We start from the raw sequence: 13,930 nt of genomic DNA, 5'->3' as shown, positions 1-13,930 counted from the left end.
TATGGCAATGCTAACTTATTCTAATTAGCACTAAAAATTGTATGTTATGTGTCTCCCCTCAGCTCCTGGCTCCATTGACGTGGAAGCCCTTCCTTCTGACGTGATCGTGCTGAAGGAGGGAGCCGACCTGGTGGTGGACGTGCCGTTCGGCGGCGCGCCTCGCCCCAAGGTCACCTGGAAGAAGGGCATGGGCGAGCTGCGCGAAACGGACCGCGTCTCGACTAAAGCCTCCAACGGAACCGCTCAACTCATCTTCAAGAAGTGCATGAAGGTACATGCCTCAAAACTTCTGAAGTTGTTAGAAAAACCATCCTCATGATTCTCTTATTTATCTCCTAAATAAAGTAACTAATTAGGAAAATGGTGATTAGAAATTTGCATGTTTTACATTTAACTTGAAACATATATTTTTTAACTTGTTATAAACTTGTTTGGAGTGTGAATTCATTCAAACATTTATATATGTCAAAAAGTACAATTGTATTTAACTGTTTCCTTTTGACATTCTGTGATACATGTATGTCATTTCGATAGCATGTTCGAAGAAAAAGGAAATTTCTTTAGCTTAACGTCTTGTGTGTCGTTCCAGGCTGATGCCGGACGTTACAACATTACCGTTGAGAACGAGCTCGGCTCACAGGAAGCAGACATCAACATCCGGGTCATAGGTCGCCCAGGCGCGCCTGCGCAACCCGTGGAATTCGAAGACGTCACGCCGGAGTCGCTGACCATGAACTGGAAGGCTCCGACGGACGACGGTGGAAGCGACGTCAGCAACTACGTCGTGGAGAAGTCTGACAACCGCGGCGCGACGTGGACGTACGTCAGCATGGGCGTGAAGAGGACGTCTCTCCGCATCACCAAGCTGAAGGAGTACTCAGAGTACCTCTTCAGGATCAGCGCCGAGAACAAGTTTGGAGTCGGCCCCCCGCTGAGATCCAACTCGGTCATTGCCAAGTATCCATATGGTGAGATTTTCTTACAAGCAACTTGTTTCAAAATACATTATCTCTATAGTCAAATCCTGTATGTGTACAGTTGTGTATTATACAATAACTCTTCAGATAAGTTGTGAAGTCTAGTGTTCAGTACATCTCAAACATTGACAAAGTCTTCCAGTAACACAGTGTACCGAAATGTTTTGCATATTTGGAATGTTCTATTTCACTCGGTTGCTGCCTATCTGATCACCTTTTCTGACGTATAGAGGGCTTGAGAAAACCTAGGTGTTTAAGTGGCATTGTAGTGTTCCACTTCAAGATGTGCCATCGCCACCTTTCTTACTTGTAGAAGACTTAGGAATGGGCTTGTGAAATACTAAGTCATGAAATGACATGTTTATGTTTCTGGCTACCTTCTTTAGAATAAAGAGGGGTTGTGAAAAACTAGGCATTTGAATGACATGGTTGTGTTCCACCCCCTCAGATGTGCCGTCGCCACCTGGTGAGCCGCATGTGTCTGTTCTCAACACGACGAAGGAGTCGATGGTTGTGGAATGGACCGCCTCAACCGACGACGGCGGATCCGAGATCACCGGCTACATCGTGGAGCGCCGCGAGCGCACCAGCCAGCGCTGGATGAAGGTGAGCTACTTATCTTAAGTGATTGCTATGCCCTACCATAAAATAAAGTCTTTGGATAAATCTTCCCCTATTTTAGCTACCTGCCCATGGATTCAAAGGAATGGCTCTTGCTTATTGTAGCTCTTAAAGGTGTTATTGATATGAATAGCCAAAGTCATAGATAGACCCCAACCATCCGAAAAGCAGTGTGTTGTGCTATCTTTTTTTTTTTACAAAAAAGGAATATGGCAATAATTAATTAAGTAGTTGCTATAACGTCTTCCTTTGCGTCTTAAGGTGAACCGTGGCCTGATTAAGAAGCTGAGCATCCAGACGACCGGCCTGCTGGAGGGGAAGGAGTACGAGTTCCGTATCTTCGCCCACAACGCGGCCGGAGCGAGCAAGCCGAGCGAGAACTCGCCGTTCTACCGCGCCATGGACCCGGTCGGAGTGCCGAAGGACGTCACGGTCACGGCCGTGACCCGGGCCTCCGTCAGCCTGCACTGGCATCCTCCTACCACTGGTCAGTCTCACTCTTAGGCCACGACAATTTCATTAGTTGCATCTGAGATTTGATAAAAAACAATATTAAATTAAAAACTGCGCACTAAAGTAGTAAATTCAAGAGTCATCTAATATAGTCCCAGATAGAGTTGGGAATCGATACAAATGGTTTATCTCCTTGGTGCTTAAGTGTCTCTCCCCTGCTTTACCTGTATATAATGTGGACCTCCTATCTGGATCTGTATTCTGTATAAACTTTTGCTTTGAGGATATGACCTATAGAGTTGAAGAGTTAAAGGGAAGAAGTCAAGAACATCCTAGCCGCCAGCTTTGCCGGATGATGACAATGTATAGCCAGGAAGATTGATTGCCTTTGCTTTAACAAATCGGATGACCCAACACATCCTCCTTACAGATGGAGGCGCCCGCATCATCGGGTACATCGTGGAGAGGAAGGACGTGAAGGAGAAGAGCTGGACCCAGGTGCACGTGGGCGTCATCACGGAACGCGAGTACCAAGTCAAGGGCCTGAAGACCAACGAGCGCTACCAGTTCCGCGTGGTGGCCAAGAACGCTGCGGGCATCAGGAGCCTGCCGTCCGAGCCAACCACGCCTGTCGTCTGCAAGGACGAGATCGGTGAGAAAAACTGAATTTCTTAAACATCTTTTGATTGGTATGCTTGTAGGTAGATCTGTCATAAACATTTGGAAATGTAAGTTTTTAGTCTGCAAGGACGAAATCGGTGAGAAAAACTGATGTTCTTAAACATCTTCTAATTGGTATGCTTGTAGGCAGATCTGTCATAAACATTTGGAAAAGTAAGGTTTTCTTGCCATCTACACCTAACATTCCCGTCGTCTGCAAGGACGAAATCGGTGAGAGAAACTGATGTTCTTAAACATCGTTTGATTGCTATGCTAGTAGGCAAATCTGAAAAGTAAGTTTTTCTTGCCATCGAGCCCACCACGGCAAGGACGAAATTGGTGAGAAAAACTGATTTTCTTAAATGCCTTGTAGACATGGAAAAGGATCTAACTATATTCAAAGACAAGAATTGGGGCGCACCAAATTTGGACGAAATTGGTGAGAAAAACTGCTTAGTATACTGCTTTTCTTAAACCAGAAAAAAAAAAGATTTCAACCAGTCCCCTGGTCTTCTTCAGTACACATAGAACATTTTAGTTGTCATGTTTGTAGACAGACCTGTCTATCATAACCATTTGACAAAGATAATAGATAACAACATTTTAGACTTTGACAGGTCTGAATTTCTTGTAAGACACTTGGAGAGCACTTCTATCAACTTTCTGCTCAAGAAAACGCCACACTTTTACTCTATATCTCTAATCGCTGTATCTCTTTCAGCACCCCCAACTGTGAAGTTGGACTACAAACTCAAGGACGTGATGACGATCCACCGCGGCCAGCCGCTGCACGTGCTGTTCCACGTCAAGGGCAAGCCTATACCGGAGATCGCCTGGACCAAGAACAAGAAGGTAGGATACACATCCTAGCAGTCCTTACTGGTACTGCAGCTTTGATACCTTGATATCTTGCTCATAGTCATACATCCACTAGTCCTCTTGAATGTTGTAATACAAAACACACTCTTGCTGCTTAAAACTTGCTGCATGAATATAGTCTCTCAAAGCCAAACTACTAGTATCTTTCAAAAGAATATCTATATGAGAACATTTAGGAATTGGTTTTCTTGCAAATATGCACTGGATCTAAGACATTTCCTCCTTTCCTTGCTGCAGCTTCTGATTCCCAGCTCCTAGAGAAAACCTGTAGATCCTTGAATCATGTGCATGTCTTGTGCTGAAAGATCTTACTGTAGTTCTAAGACATTTTCCCTCTTGCCTTGTTGCAGCTTCTGATGCCCAGCTCCCATGTGCGCATGGAGAGTAAGGGCGAGGAGACGGAGGTGATCATTAAGGAGGCGGCCCGTACCGACAGCGGACAATACGTCGTGTCTGCCAAGAACAACGCCGGGTCAGCCGAGGCCAAATGCACAGTCACTGTGCTGTGTAAGTCTTTCTTCACATTGCACATCCATTCGATATCGTTAAAAGAAATACGATTGATGTTAGACCGAGACATCTTATTATGTTAGTATATTTCAAAAAGATGTCAAACCCGTAAAGCTTAGTCTGTATTCCGTAGCACTTCTTAGAATAGTCAGTCACTTGTTTCACTTGTCACCATTGTTAACTTGCACTGTTTCTATACATTGTTTCATGTTGCAATTAGCCCTTGGGCAAAAAAGTCATTGTATTTACCTATTAAGTAAATATCCCATAAACACTGTACTGTTTTATGTCTGATTTTCTTCAAATAAAAGCGAATTATTAGTCACTCAAATGAAAGGTTGTTAGAATATGTAAGAATGATGCTGATGGCACATTGCGTCCCCCAGCTGTGCCGTCTGCACCGGGCGGTCCGGTGAAGGTGTGGGACATCACCAAGGAGACGTGCCGCATCAGCTGGGACACGCCTAGCGACGACGGCGGCAGCCCCATCACAAACTACTTCATCGAGAAGGCAGACACTCGACAGCCCAACGAATGGGTCAAGGTACGACATCTAAAAATTTAAAACTAACTTAACGACAAAATGATACAAAATATATTGCAAAATGAATCAAGCAACATGATAAATTCTCTGAAGAACTTGACGTTTCAGATAGCATCCAGTTTCTCTCATCAGTGAAACTTGTATGTCTTTCATTTACACGCATCCTGGAAATATTTCAGCTCCATTTCCGTCGTATGATGCATTGTATAGGCTGCAGCAGCGACGATGCTATCTCATGCATGGAGATATGAATAATACACAATTTATAAAATGTACCGTAGTCATACAAGAGATGTTACAAGTATTTCTTGCCCGGCCAGGTGAGCGCTGCTATCCGTAAGACGGAGATGAAGGTGACGAAGTTGCAGAACAGGTGCACCTACGTCTTCCGCATCCGCGCCTGCAACTACTACGGGCCCGGCGACCCGCTGGTGTCCGCTCAGGTGCTGGCCAAGCATCCCTTCGGTGAGTAACACTTCCTAAAATTCTGTGTTTGACTCTGTCATTTAAAATCAATTGATTTCTTGCAAAGTGCAAACATTTCATAATGTACAAAAGGCATCCAATGGAAGGGATACGTTTGCTTCATACATAAATTATATATTGTTTGAGGTAGTAGTCATTTTTTACTGAATAGGGAAGAGTTATTTCTGTTAATGCATCTGTTACAACAAAAATGGGTTGCCAACCGGGTTTACAACAGTTTCCTTACCCAAACGTAATTACAATACCCTTTCCTAATATTGAATAAAACTGGGTTAACATCGATACTTCTCCTTTCCCGACAGACCCCCCGAGCGCCCCCTCCAAGCCGACCTTGTCCGGAGTGACCCGTGAGCAGATGTTGGTGTCCTGGGGAGTGCCGGAGTCGGACGGAGGCGCCCAGATCACCAACTACATCCTGGAGAAGAAGGAGCTTCTCTCCACTCGGTGGTCACGCGTTACCAAGGCGACCATCGACCGCCCGAAGTACCTGGTGACGGACCTGGACGAAGGGACGGAGTACGAGTTCCGCGTGGCGGCAGAGAATGCCGGCGGCCGCGGGAAGTACAGCGTCCCGTCACTGCCCACACCAGCGGTCGATCCTCCAGGTAACGATTCTGCAACAACTTCTGTATTGTGCAAGAAAAACGTTATTGTTTCAGCACAAACTCCTTCAGTAGAAGATTGTACAAAAAAACATCTTTGCTGTTTAAATATTCAACCATTGACATCAACTACTGATGCATGGCGACTGTAGACATCTCTCTCCAGGAGGTTTAGAAATTTCCAAACCAAAAACATACTTTACAGCCAATGTAATCAACTAATTCTTATGAAATAGTGGAAAATGTCACTGTAACATGAAAGGAGTAAGTGGGCAAGACAAGAATTCAACTTCAAATGGCAAGAAAATAAAAAGGTTCATATTTCAAATCTGTTTTTCTTTGCTGGTAAAGATTCATCAAAAACTTCTTCAGACTGTTGTTTGTGTGTCGTACCTATAACTCAAGATGTCTTTGGTGGATTTGTTGTAATGTTGGCATGTGGTAGTTATTGATGTCCCAATGATGCAGGGCAATTTTGGTCTGAGGCAGGTTGTGCAAGAAAAAATTGCCACATTGACTGAATTTTCCCAAGCAAAATCAATTTTGCACCGAATATAATCAACTCTAAATCTAAACTGACACTCCACTGTCATTCAAATTCCAATTTGTTAAAATGCCTTTTGGCTTTGAAGGTCAATTGTTAATGATGTCTCAGTGCTTATAAAATATAAATTAACAATAACGAGAAAAATAAACTTGAAATGGCAAGAATATGACCTAATATTCCCCCTCTCCAGGTCCACCTGGACCCGTCCAGAACCCGTGTTGCCTGGAGACGACGCAGACGTCTGTAACCCTAGCCTGGGACCCGCCGCGCGAGAAGGGCGGCAGCAGGATCGTGGGCTACCTGGTGGAGATGCTTCCTCCGGGCGGAGACGCCTACAAGAAGTGCCACATCGGAGACGCCGTCAAGGTCACGGAGTTCATCATACCGGAACTGCTGGAGGGCAAGCCCTACAGGTAAGACATCAATCTATCTATCAATCTATCAATCATCGGTTGATCAATTAATCGATTAGCCCTACAATTCCAATCAAGAAGATAAAGAAACCTATATACAAACGGCTTTTACTGTTGAAAGGCCAATCACGTTACAAATAGATGGTTTCAGATTCCTAAAATTAGTTGTTCTTTTTCCATAATATCAAAGTCTATTTTTTGTATGTACATGTTTTTAATCTATCAATATTTATCACATCATGGTCACTTAGCACTCGTGGTAGAATGATGAAGATGACGTTTTAATTCCGTACCTTGAGTGATATCATGTTTGATTTTGTTGAAAAAAAATTTGGTTTATATGTTTAACACTATTCTAAACTTCCATCCTCGCCAGATTCCGTGTGACAGCCATTAACGAGGTTGGACCAGGTGCGATCACGGAGGTGAACGGCATCATCACACCTGTGGAGATGCTGGAAGCACCTGTCATCCTCATGCCACAGGTGAGCCTTACACAACTTTCACTCTCACTTTCACTCACCTGTACCCGCAGGTCACAGGTCAGGCCAGAACTTCTAGTCGCTCTGCACCCGAGTCCTTCAATAGTTCTAGATGCAAAAAAAGTTAAAGCTGCTGTTCCAGTCAAAAAGTTAACACTGACAGTAGCAACCAAGATTCTGTGTTACAATAGATGTTTCTTTCATTTTACATATTGTTCTCTTTTGCTTTGTCTTGCTTCTTCTTCACCTACGTGCTGTTATGAAAGTGGCAAAACGTTTTTTTTTCCTTCTTGTAAACTTGAACATCTGCTTCTTGTTTACCCCTTCTTCTTCTTCTCTTGTACTGCCAAGCCCAAGTCTTGCAATAGACATTTCTTGCGTTTTACATACTGTTCTCTTTTGGTTTATTTTGCTTATTCTTCACCTACATGCTGTTATGAAAGTGACAAAAGTCTTCTTGTAAACTTGAACATTTGCTTCTTGTTTCCCCCAGGAGTACAAGCGCTCCCAGACCATCAAGGCTGGCGAGCCTATCCGTCTGCACATGCCCTTCAAGGCGCGGCCGGAGCCCGAGATCACCTGGGTGAAGGAGGACAGCGACCTGGAGCATCGCGCCCAGGTGGAGAACACCCGCTGGTCCACCACCTTGACCTTGGTGGCTAACCGTAACGACCTTGGCAAGTTCGAACTGACCCTGAAGAACAAGGCTGGCGTAGCAACCGCCGGCGTTCTCGTCAAAGTGCTTGGTGAGTACATTGTAGATTATACATCTTTCGCTAAGGCCTTACAATGAACAGTCAAACTTGTACCTTATACTATAGATTACATGTACACAGCTTTATAAAAGCCTTACAATGTAAAATCAAACCTGCACATGTGCCCCACCTCTACATAAGGACCACCTTGCCATTGTGGCCACTTTTCGGGGGTCCCTTGTTATAGTATAGATGATTTTTCTTGCAATGGCCCAAGCATTCATATCCTGCCTATAATAGCCATCTTTGTACTGTAACCGTTTTCTTCAACTTCAAGTTAAACTGTTTCAAATAGATTTTCAGTTCACGTAGATGATTCTTTCCTTAGGCATTTCCTCTCTGTATGATGTCTATTTCACATGTTGCATATTTCTGATATCTGTACATATGCATGTTTCTGATATCTGTACATATATCTATACATTAAGATGCTAATGAAACAAACTTACTGAAATCACTCCCTCCCTCCTCAGCCACACCCGGCGCACCTGAGAACATCGAGGTGCGCGGCGTGACCAAGAGCACCTGCATCGTGGACTGGGACACGCCTTCCAAGGACGGCGGCAAGCCTGTCAAGAACTTCGTCTTACAGAAGAAGGAGATCAGCCGGAAGACGTGGGACACCGTGGACGACAACATCGTCAAGACGGCGTACCGCATCACCAACCTGGTGGAGGGCAACCAGTACTCCTTCCGGGTCATCGCCGAGAACGACTTCGGGTTCGGCGATCCTGGAGAGTGCCCGCACCCCATCACTGCCATGGACCCTGTCGGTATGTCGAAACTTCATGACTAGAGAATATATGTTTATATCTAATGATGCTGTTGACATTCTTTGTCTTGAGTAGACTGTTACACACTGCCATGGTATATGGGGAATGAATTTATAGATATCAAAATCAAGTCATATCCTAATGTAACTACAATCCACATATGATGTGATTTGTCGTTAATTAAATCACAGTCGTCGTACAGCTGATGTAATAATGCTGTTAGGTCCCTTAATGTAATTGATTCAATAATGTGCTTAAACCCGTACGTCTACATGTGATGGAATCATTTTCATTTCACTTATGCATCTATGCTTAAGATTGTTTTGTAGTTACTAATTTGGTGAGATTAAAGTATGGTTTCATTTGTCCAAGAAATCAAATATTAAATGATCTTCAAATGCCTCGCCCTCATATAATCTATCTCTTGAAGTCATTTGCATTTCTAAGGTTCCTAACAAATCTTCTTGCACGTCCCCCCAGACCAACCCGACCCGCCTAAGAAGGTGGACATCACAGAGATCACGCCCATCACCGTGTCGCTGGCGTGGGTGAAGCCCGAGTACGACGGCGGATCCCGCATCACCAGCTACGTGGTGGAAAAACTGCGCACCAGTGTAGAGGACGCTCAGGTAAGTTCACAACAGAACACGTAGAAACAGACAGAAACCATCACAGTTGAAGTGTCGGACGGAACGAATGAAAAACAGCACACTTTTGTTCAGTGTACGACTGTTAAACAACGAGTAATTGATTAAACCCAACAAAACTAGCACCATGTACATTTTAGAATGTAGCATAACATTAGATGTAGCCCGTAATATCATTGTATTTTTTCATTATTATGCGTGTTTTTGTACTTGCAATAAGCTAGTTTGGAGTTGCTACTACGCATGTGCAGTGTCAAAGGTGAAGGCCCCCGCGACGGAAACAAGACCCGTCTGGGCGTTGTTAAGCAAATCGAGACAATGTGGAGGCGAGCACTGTTTCCGTCGCGGGGGCCTTCACCTTTGACACTGCACATGCGTAGTAGCAACTCCGAACTAGCTTATTAGCCCTCGGGCATGTGTTTGCAATAAACTTTGGTTATTTTATAACAAACTATTATATGAATCGATCTCTTACCTCACAGTGGGAGCGCTGCACGGTGCTCAGCCTGACGCGCTGCACCGTGACGGACCTGGTGCCGCACGAGGAGTACCGCTTCCGCGTCTCCGCGCAGAACTACGGCGCCATCAGCGAGCCCAGGGAGACCACAGCCGTGGTCTGCAAGGAACAGATCGGTAAGATGTCTGTGTTATAGCTACATGTAGGTGGCCTCTGTACAACTACAAGTGACTCACAATGCAAGGAACAGATCGGTAAGAGTCTGGAGCAGAGTTGACCTGTAATCTTCGACACAAAAATTGCCAAATTTTCTAATGTCCAACTGCCAAATTGTCGAATGTTCAACTCCAGTCTATGTCAACTGTCTCTGTGACGAATGAGACTGTAGATCTTGGATATCTTGGATATTTCCAATAAAAAAGTTTTTAGGTTCATAAGAAGTTAGATATTGATATCTAACATGTGCCTTCAAAATCTACAAACTGAGTTTATTTGAATATGCTGTTTGATGACATTTTGTACATTTTCATTATATATACATACATTTTACAATGTCTATTTGCTATCTTGACGTTTGCCAAGGTATAACTCTGACCTCTTATATCTCATTCCTCCAGTTCCTGCGTCCATTGACCTGACGGCGGTGACGTCCGACGTCCTGATCCTGAAGGAGGGGCAGGACTTCATCCTGAAGCTGCCGTACCACGGCATGCCCACCCCGTCCGTCACCTGGTATAAGGGCATGGGCGTCTTCCGCGAGACCATCCGAGTCGTCACCAAGACGGTGGGCGGCGTCACGCAGCTCATCTTCCGCAAGTGCGAGAAGGTCGACGGCGGGACGTACACGGTCGTGGTGGCCAACCCGGCCGGGAAGCAGACTGCCGAGATTCAGTTCAAGGTGAGTCTTTGTACATTGCAGCATGTAAAGTACTGTTAAAATAAGTTCAAAGTAAGATAAAGTTACCCTCTGATGTATGTTCAAGGCTCGTCTTTGTGCATTTTATTATGTAAGCAAAATGGTCTGTGACATAATTATTCACTTCAATGTGAGATTATGAGATAATGTACCTAAAAGTCTGTACTCTTCTTTTGAATCAGTGTTCAGATAGCAGCTTTAACATCCTACAAAAATATTGTTTTTGCAGCCTTAACAAAAAGAAACATTCGAAAATTTATCTTGATACGTTTTCAATGGTCACTCTTAGATCATTTTACTAAGATCGATACCATAAATGATGTGCTACAGGTTCTGGGCAAGCCTGGTGCTCCCGTTGGACCAATCACATTCGAGGACATGACACCCGAGACGGCCACGCTGAACTGGCAGGTCCCATTGGACGACGGCGGCGGTGACATCACCAACTACGTGGTGGAGAAGTCGGACAACCGCGGTGCATCCTGGGTGTACGTCAGCAGTAACGTGAAGCGGTGCTGCCTGCGCGTCACCAAACTGGTGCACAGGAAGGAATATCTGTTCCGCGTCAGCGCCGAGAACAGGTTCGGCGTCGGCAAGCCGCTGCTGTCTGAGTCTGCCGTGGCCAAATACCCATATGGTGAGTTTTAGCATTTCCTTTCAAGTACTAGTAGTTTGATTCAATCGCAACTAAGTCTTCTGTTTGATTAAGTTAGAATGGGGAAATGGATATGGTCGATTGATTTGCAAACTATTATTCGCAAAGTTACATTAACTGTTGCAAAGTTAGCAATTCTTTTAAATGTAGGATCATGAGAAAGACCAAAACTGAAAAAAGATTTTGCCTAGAGTTGAGTATGAAACTATTACAAATTAAGCGAATTCTGACACAATCGCCTACAGCTAAATTAAGAGATTCACAACTTGCAAGTGAATGAATGCGATTCCAAGCAACATGTATTTAGCTATGATTAATGAAATATTCAAACTAACAAACTCCTTTTTCCTGTTTTCCCCAGACGAACCTACCCCACCGTACGACGTTGCGGTGTCGAACGTGACTAAGGACGGTATGCAGGTGTCCTGGCACGCGCCCGAGAGCGACGGCGGCGCCGAGATCACCGGCTACACCTGCGAGCGCCGTGAGAGGAACTCCAACCGCTGGGTCAAGGTAGGAAAACTCAGACTTGTGAAGTTTCCATTTTTACAGGACTTACAACATACAAATTTCACCCCCACTGCAAGCCAGTATAGAATCTAAAAAGAACGGGTGAAAAGTGATAGAAACCAGCTTGTAGTTTAGCAATTGTGTAATTTTTCTTTTAATAGACTAAAGACTAGCGATGAATGCTCCTGAAAGCAACATACTTCCAAGTATGTCTTACTTAACTGTGGCTTCCAACTATCATTTGATTTTATCATCAGTACATGGAATAAACAGACGGTTCTCTTTACAACTTCTTTGGCAATGTTCACAAAGTTCCTGGCAAGAAATTGATAGCAGTTCTAAGGAATTGCTTCCCTCCAACCATACGTTACATCAGTTTGACGTTTTCCCTTGCTTGCTATAGGTCACAAAGGGCATGATCCGCAAGTGCGAGGTTCACTCTTACGGCCTTCTGGACAGCTGCGAGTACGAACACCGCGTGTACGCGCACAACGCCGCCGGCACCAGCAAGTACAGCGAGTCCACCGGCCTCATCACCGCAGTGGACCCTGTCGGAGTGCCGCCCGGCCTCAAGGTCACGCACATCACAAGGTCATCCGTCTCCCTGGCCTGGCGCGAGCCGGACAGCGACGGAGGAGCAAGGTGGGTGCAGCAACAAGACAGTCGTAGAAACAGTAGTCTTGACATCGCTTCTTGTAATAAACTTGAAGTTTTAGTTGATAAAACAACAAATCATAAAAAGTCATTGTCAACATAAATAATTGATATTTCACCATCAGATATTTATAGAGTATATTTCAGCTACATTCCAACTGTTTGCTACATTGATTGCTACTCTTGTCTCCAGACTTATCGGCTACATCGTGGAGCGTAACGAGATCGCCGCCGGGAAGTGGGTTTCGGTCCACAGCGGCGTGGTCTCCGAGCGGACCTACACCATCAAGGGCCTGAAGATGAACGGCAAGTACGAGTTCCGCGTCACCGCCAAGAACGCCGCCGGCCGCAAGAGCCAGCCGTCACAGCCTACCCCGCCGGTCATCTGCAAGGACGATCTGGGTACGTACTTAGTTCTTTTTCATATATATATTTTTTTTATTAATATTTGGTTGCATCTTCACAAACCATAGTACAGCATATCATGAAATACGGGAGAACAACATACACTACGGAATACTTAACAAACACAAATGACAGGAAAAGAACGTCCCAAGTTCTTTGCATTGACAATGCAATGATAAAAAGTCCTCATGCTGTCTTTTGTCCACAATTTTGCACTCATTTTGCCAAAGCATACTGATAAACTTTTTGACTGTAAAACTATGCTAAACTTTCAGATAATATTGAACGTCAAAAGTATGATATCATATCCTTAAGTCTCTGATTCAGACAAATGTCGATGAGTAACTCTTCAACGTTTTTATCGTTTCAACAGCACCCCCTACCGTATCCTTCGAGAAGGGCAAGGCCAAGCTGCACGTGAAGGAGGGCCAGACGGCCGTCTTCACCGCGGTGGTCGGAGGGAAGCCGTTCCCCGAGGTCGCCTGGACCCGCGGCGCGCGCATGGTCGCCAAGACGGCGAGACACAAATTCGAGAAGACAAATCGTACCGCTGTGCTCACCATCTTGGAGTGTACGCGCTCCGACGCCGGGGAGTACAACATCAGGGTCAAGAACGACTCCGGACTGGCAGAGGCCAAGTGCAAGCTGCAGGTCTTCTGTAAGTGTCAAGTCTAAGAAAATTTACTTGTAGCTTTAGTCTTCTGTAAGTCTCAAGTCAGAAATTTTACTTTTAGCTGCAGGTCTTCTGTAAGTGTCAATTCAGAAAATTTATATGTAGATTTTAGTTTTAGTCTTTTGTAAGTCTCAAGTTAGAAAATATATGTTTAGGTCCTGTCTTAAAATTCTAAGAAACAATACGGAAGATCTGGAATGTAGGTACTTTTACATTGCAGGCTCAACAGTCAAATAAGTCATATGTCTATAGTATATTGTAACAGCACACAAATGCAAACTTTTTTATTTCCTTAACACGAACAATGTAGT

At 44.5% G+C, this 13,930-nt stretch overlaps 1 protein-coding gene across 1 annotated transcript in view; it reads left to right on the top strand.

Moving 5' to 3' along the window:
* The window catches only part of LOC136420987 (titin-like), an 85,031-nt gene that overhangs the window by 23,932 nt on the left and 47,169 nt on the right, over positions 1–13,930 (top strand). Inside the window, exons 40-61 of the mRNA XM_066408129.1 lie at positions 63–271; positions 590–968; positions 1,426–1,583; positions 1,860–2,085; positions 2,482–2,703; positions 3,433–3,563; positions 3,941–4,097; positions 4,487–4,644; positions 4,965–5,109; positions 5,433–5,735; positions 6,470–6,692; positions 7,069–7,177; positions 7,668–7,920; positions 8,403–8,702; positions 9,183–9,331; positions 9,832–9,982; positions 10,424–10,704; positions 11,053–11,359; positions 11,739–11,890; positions 12,291–12,529; positions 12,735–12,943; positions 13,320–13,604. Coding sequence (XP_066264226.1) covers positions 63–271; positions 590–968; positions 1,426–1,583; positions 1,860–2,085; positions 2,482–2,703; positions 3,433–3,563; positions 3,941–4,097; positions 4,487–4,644; positions 4,965–5,109; positions 5,433–5,735; positions 6,470–6,692; positions 7,069–7,177; positions 7,668–7,920; positions 8,403–8,702; positions 9,183–9,331; positions 9,832–9,982; positions 10,424–10,704; positions 11,053–11,359; positions 11,739–11,890; positions 12,291–12,529; positions 12,735–12,943; positions 13,320–13,604 — 4,746 coding nt within the window. The remainder of the gene's footprint in view (positions 1–62; positions 272–589; positions 969–1,425; positions 1,584–1,859; positions 2,086–2,481; positions 2,704–3,432; positions 3,564–3,940; positions 4,098–4,486; positions 4,645–4,964; positions 5,110–5,432; positions 5,736–6,469; positions 6,693–7,068; positions 7,178–7,667; positions 7,921–8,402; positions 8,703–9,182; positions 9,332–9,831; positions 9,983–10,423; positions 10,705–11,052; positions 11,360–11,738; positions 11,891–12,290; positions 12,530–12,734; positions 12,944–13,319; positions 13,605–13,930) is intronic.

Source organism: Branchiostoma lanceolatum, chromosome 15 (assembly GCF_035083965.1).
Source record: "Branchiostoma lanceolatum isolate klBraLanc5 chromosome 15, klBraLanc5.hap2, whole genome shotgun sequence".
Lineage (NCBI taxonomy): Eukaryota > Metazoa > Chordata > Leptocardii > Amphioxiformes > Branchiostomatidae > Branchiostoma > Branchiostoma lanceolatum.
The sequence above is the reverse complement of the archived record's forward strand: the minus strand, read 5'-3'. Positions and strand labels throughout refer to the sequence as shown.